General features: G+C 52.4%; 1 protein-coding gene across 1 annotated transcript in view; it reads right to left on the reverse strand.

The window, feature by feature from the left end:
- PDK2 (pyruvate dehydrogenase kinase 2) overlaps nt 1–5,181 on the reverse strand; it is a 14,694-nt gene extending 9,513 nt beyond the window's left edge. The window contains exons 1-2 of the mRNA XM_081272988.1: nt 4,943–5,181; nt 2,721–2,862 (exon numbers count right to left, since the gene is read on the reverse strand). Of these exons, the coding sequence (XP_081129114.1) occupies nt 2,721–2,862; nt 4,943–5,060 (260 nt within the window). The 5' untranslated portion in view covers nt 5,061–5,181. The remainder of the gene's footprint in view (nt 1–2,720; nt 2,863–4,942) is intronic.
- Between the last annotated feature and the right edge of the window lie 819 nt (nt 5,182–6,000).

The following is a 6,000-nucleotide window of genomic DNA, read 5'->3' on the forward strand; positions in this document are numbered from 1 at the left end:
TGCCAGGTTCCCTGGGAAGTCACCGCCTCTTTTCATACAGACCCTGCCCACGCCCACCACATCTGATCCATCATTCAGCCAGCTGGAGGTTTCTCTAGAAAAGGAGATCTGCACTCTTATAGGCAACCACTTTGTCCCCATCAGGAAGTCCTTCTGCTCTCACACCTCAGTCTCTCTTGCTGTGGCTGATGCCCACTGGCTCAGGAAACAACTCTCAGCAGGCTGTCTCTTCAGCATGCCAGGAGGCCTTAACAATCCCTTGGCTTGCTCTCCTCTACGCTGAATCATCCTCTGGTGAAGTATTCTCTCTCGTCTAACTTCACTCCCTCCTGCTGTTACTTGACATTACTTCCAAGCTTTGATAGAAGAATAAATTAGGTCAAGCCCCCCCAGGTCACTGATTTTCAGAAAGGGACTCTGTGTAGCATCCTGGGGAGTCATGGACAGTCCAGCAGTCCCCTGCCCTCCTCCTGCACCTCTGGCTGTCCCCGGAACACAGTGTCCAGGGAGGGAACTGAAAGGCCTGGTCCTGGAGTCGGCCTGAGTCGGTCAGTCCTGAGAGGCAGCCAGGCCAGTCAGCCGGACAGAGTGGGAGGAAGGCTGGGCAGAACAGATGGCACCTTCTGTCTCTCCCCAGTGCTCCACCACCCTGTGGTGGGACACGCTGGTTGGCTCGGAGATCCTGGGCTCAGCAAGGGGTGGCCTGGTTGGGCTACAGGAAGATCAGACTCTGCCCTCCATTCCTCTATCCCACCTTCATGCTCACACTGGGCACAATCAACCCCTCAGAGCACGTTCCCGGGTGACCAAGCCAGCCCCTTCCCATTCTGGCTATGAATTGCCTACATTCTTCTGAAGTACATTTTACCTTCCACCATGATTTTATATATATATATATTTATATATAATTTTTATTTATTTTTTGGTGCCAGGGATTAAACTCAGGGGCACTCGACCACTAAGCCACATCCCCAGCTCTATTTTGTATTTGATTTAGAGACGGGGTCTCACTGAGTTGCTTAGGGCCTTGCCAAGTTGCTGAGGCTGGGTTTGAACTTGTGATCCTCATGCCTCAGCCTCCTGAGCCACTGAGATTACAGGTGTGCGCCACTGTGCCCAGCTTCCCACAACTTCTGATTTGGTCAACATTCATTGTGCATCTACTGTATACCTGGCGTTGTGTGTAACACGTTATCTACCGTGGCTCATTTCATTAGAATAATTTAGGGGTGTGCGTGTTCCTGTACAGACATAATGCTGGCAGGGCACCAAAAAAGCCCCTGAACCCTGAGCAGTGTCTGGTTATGGGAAGAGAGTAGGGGTTCGCATTTTCTTCTGTGTTTTTGTATTTTCCATGTGTCAAAATGATATTATGTTATCCTTCTTCAATGGAGGGGGAAAACACTCGATTATACTTTTAGAATAATAACCTTAGGGCTGGGGTTGTGGCTCAGTGGTAGAGCGCTTGCCTAGCATGTGTGAGGAACTGGGTTCAATTCTCACACCATGTGTAAATAAATAATAAATAAATAAAAGACCCACTGACAATTAAACAACATTTAAAAAAATAATAATAACCTTTGATTCTTCATTTAAAAACAACTAACTCTTCAGTGCTCACTGCTCCTCCCTCTATCTCTGATACACTTGGTTTGTCCAGTCTTGGTAGAAATCGTATTTTCCTATGAGAGGATGGGCTCCCTGAGGGCAGCCATTGTTGTTTTCTTAGACACAGCATGCTGCTGGGCTCAGGTGGGGGGACACATGCTCTGGAGTCCAAAAGGAAACCACAGCCATTCCACTCCGCGGGTCCCAACAGCCAAGCGATTCTGCCCAGGCACCATGACAGCCCACTGATGATTAGCCAGCTATATGCCTGGTGAAGGACACATCCTGTTTGTGCTTCATGGAACAGGCTGTTGGCTAATGACCTCTAATTACCTGACCCTGCACCCTCCTGAGTGCCTTCCCCAGGCTTCACCTCTGCTCCTCTGGCTGCCTGCAATAAACTTATGGACTTTGTCCTCCAAAACTCTTTGGGAAAAGACTGTATCATCCCTGTATCTATTTGAGCATTTTCCAACATCCAAAACAATCAAGACTTGTTGCTTGGATTATATAATTTGTTCCAAGATTTGCTTTTTGTTTCTGTTTCTCAAAAAGTCACCCTAAATACCAGCATCTCGGGAGGCTGAGACAGGAGAATCATGAATTCAAAGCCAGCCTCAGCAACAGCGAGGTGCTAAGCAACTCAGTGAGACCCTGTCTCTAAATAAAATACAAAACAGGGCTGGAGATGTGGCTCAGTGGTTGAATGCCCATGAGTTCAATCCCTGGTACCAAAAAAAAAAAAAAAAAAAAAAAAATCACCCTAAATAAATAGTGTCTAGTAGGGGCTGGGGTTCCAGACCTAGGGCTGGTGGCCATTGCTGACATTATTAGCCTGAATTAAGGTTTTGACTATGAAAACTGATTTCTGGATGGATCCTGGGTTCCCAGAGAAAGCAGGATGGTAAGAAGAGGGGTATCCCAGACACAGAAGTGAGGAGGCCAACTATTCCTGCTAGGGCCTAGGATTCCCATGTGATTCTGGGCAACTCCCCAGCCTCTCAGAGCCCCTGTGTCTTCCCTTGATCCCCACCACCTCAAGGCAGCTGGCAGCACAGAGACTCCATCCCTGAGCCGAGGGGCACAGGGTGATGGAATGGGAGAGGTCTCACCAGCTCTGTACCAGCTGCACAGAGGGTGTGCTCAGCACCCGATCCGGAAGCAGGTTAATCTCTTTCATGATGTTGGCCAAGCGCACAGGCAGCTCCTGCCGAAGGAAGGTGAACGAGGTTTTCTCACAGGCATTGCTGGACCCTGGTGGAAGACAGAGGGGTGAGTCCATAGGCACAAACCCTGGGAATCCAAGGACATCTCCAGGATCAGGTGAGCTAAACCTTGCATTGATCAGGGTTTAGAAGACAAAGGACCTGCCCAGGACAAAAATAAGGCAGCTCTCTTAACCTCTGTGGTGTTCAGGGCTCCCCATCACCTGTCCAGTACTTCAAGACCTGCATCCCCTTCCCATCTTATTTTCTTTTAAACATGGGGACAGGGCCCCTTTGGGACCCATTTGGAGCTGCTCTGGCCTAAGTCACCTCACTTCTTTCTCCTTTCCTCCCAGTAAGCTTTGGCACTGGGAGTAGATCCAGGGGGGCAGAGGCACCCAGGACATCCAGCCCACCTGAACTGCACCCTGGTTGAGGGGGGCTATACCTAGACTCCCATAGCTGCAGGGTCCAAGCATTGTCCCTGGCCACTCTATCCAGGCTGGTGAGGTGGATGGATGCCCACTGTAAGGTTGCCTCTGTATTAATGATCCCCTACTTTTCTTTGGTACCAGGATTAAACCCAGAGGCACTTACCACTGAGCCTCATCCCCAGCCCTTTTGCTATTTTATTTAGAGACAGGGTCTCACTGAATTGCTTAGGGCCTACTTAGCTACGTTGCTGAGGCTGACTTTGAACTTGTGATCTTCCTGCCTCAGTCTCCCAAGCCACTGGGATTATAGGCATGCGCCACCATGCCTGGTATTAATGCCCATCTTTGAGGCAAATGGGAACCTTGATCCCCAGTAAAGATGAAAAGCTGGGTGAAGGACTGGAGAAGGCTATGAGCCAGTGACAGGAGACCTGGATTCTGGTCCAGGTTCTGCCTCCAAATCTGTCATCCAGGACAAGTCACCATCCTTCTGAAAGTCTCACTTTCCCCACTGTACAAGTGGAACAAACTACTCAAAGTCCTCTGCAGGTGTGACATTTCTCTCCAATATGGGCTGGGTGGCTTCTAAGGGCTGAGAGTGGGCCCACCAGGCTTTCCTACATGAGGGAAGCTCAACACTCAAACAGGGCAGTAGGTGGGAAGACATATCCTGAGAAACAGGTGCCGTATGTCTTGGCTGCCACCTCCCTGACCTCTTTCTGTCAGTGACGCAGCTGTAACCTAAGCCAGCCACTATCTACTCAACTCTTGAGAGACCTGGGCCCCCCTCCCAATTTCTAGCTGGCACCACGGAAATGCCATTTAGACAGACAGGGCCCACACATCTGGCTGCCACCTTAGCACAGCCCTCCTCCTGCCCCAAAGCCACCCCTAGGACATTGGTAGGGGAAGATCCTGGGGGATCTCCTGACCCAGCAGCCCCTAAAGGGGGGGCAGTCAAGGGAGGGTACAAGCAGCATGACCATCTCATGGTGACCTGGGCCTCTGTCCAGCTGAGGACAGGCAGCCAGGCTAAAACAGGTTTGATCTTCAAGTGTCCTTGCCCACTGAGGCAGCTGAAATGGGTGGAGGTACACCAGTCAGGGGCATTGGCACCTGCTGGCAACTTCTGAAGGAGCCTCCTGGCCTAAATGCCCAGGGTCTTTGCTCCTGCCTGCTCAGGAGGGTCTGACCCTTCACCTCCAGCCCAGTTTCCTTCCAGATGGCTGCACCTCTCAACCCTGCCTTGTCGCTGCTACCACCATACCCCCTAGTTCCTCTGTCACCCACTCTTTAAGAGTTGTGAAGACAACCCCGGTGGGCCTTTCGGTGCCCAGATAGGGCTCCACTCCTTCCTTCCCTGCGCTGACATCAGGCCTCACTGCCCCTTACTCTCGCAGACCCTGGCAAAGCCAGCCCAGGAGGAAACCTTGGCCCCCCTCTTTCTCAGCGCCCCCCATTCCCTCATACAGTTTAGGGGACTGTGTCTTCTGCTGGGGGCACCCTTAACCCTTTCAGCCCTGCCTCCCTGTTAACCCCTTCCTGCCTCAACTCTTCAGAGCAAGTCTTCCTGGCCACAGAGGGCCTCTCTGCTCCAGGGGGTTAACCTCTCATTGCCAGGACCCCTTCTTCGTGCCCCACCTAGCGGGCCCTCCGGCTCTCCGCCTCCCGCCTCCCTCCCTTCGGACTCCGTACCGAAGTCCAGAAACTGCTTCATGGACAGGGGCGACGGGGAGAACTTGCTGAAGTGCTCGATGTACTTGGGCGCTCCTGCCAGGGACGCATTCTTCAGCAGCGCCCGCACCCAGCGCATGGCGGCGGCGGCGCCCGCAGCTCGGGCTCAGCTGGGCTGCGGTCCCTGAGCGGGCAGCTCTGGCGCTGGCTTGGCCCAGTCCAGCCCAGCGACGCTGTTCGGCCGCCTCCTCCCTGCTTCTGCCCTGACGGCCCCTCCGACGCTCAGCCAATCGGCACTCGTGGCTTCTCGACATAGCCAATAGCCGCGCACAAACAATTCCGGGAAAACCAATAGCCTTGTGCCCCGGCACGTGGCTTTTTCTGGGTCCGCCCCCTTAACCCTGTCTTTGCCGGGGTGGGTCTGTTGTTTTCCTCGGCTGTGTCGACGTCCCGCCCCCATCTGCTTGCACCTCCGCTGCCTCCCAGAGGCAAGCCCCGCGTTAACCCCTCCCTTCCCCGAGGCCAGCAAGCCCTTTGCTTCCTTTTCCACTCTTGCCTTGCTTTGCTCCCTCACCACTTTTCTTCACTTGCCGGGTCCTTTTTAACCCTTCCTTCCCTGACTTATCCAGGTAACTTTCAGCGAATCCCTGTTCCAAATAAAGGTACCTGTCTTACCTGTCCTGATCAGCCCTCCTTTATGGAGTCTTGTGGCTTCCCAATCCGGGTGATTGACAGAGACTGAGTATTTGCAAAATTAGGAACCAGGATACGAGCCTATACTAATCTGCCCTAGATACATGCAACCCTCTCGCTTCCATAAAGATTCAAGTGCCCCAGGAGAAGGTGGCGTTTGCCTTCCTAAAGTGAAAAACACCCAGAGCCCAAAACCCTCACGATTAGCAGCGGTGGAGGAAGCAACTACTATCAGTGCTCATTTTCGAAACACTTTCATTCTATTATCGGGTTCATTTGACTGATCGTAAAGCCTTGGACATCTTGCGGCGACCACCTAAGAAAACAACCTTCTTTGGACCGGGTTTCCTCAGAGTAAGATCCGAGGGGTTGGGGAGTCCTGGGAT

Source organism: Spermophilus citellus (assembly GCF_964194105.1).
Source record: "Spermophilus citellus genome assembly, chromosome: 17".
Taxonomy (NCBI): domain Eukaryota; kingdom Metazoa; phylum Chordata; class Mammalia; order Rodentia; family Sciuridae; genus Spermophilus; species Spermophilus citellus.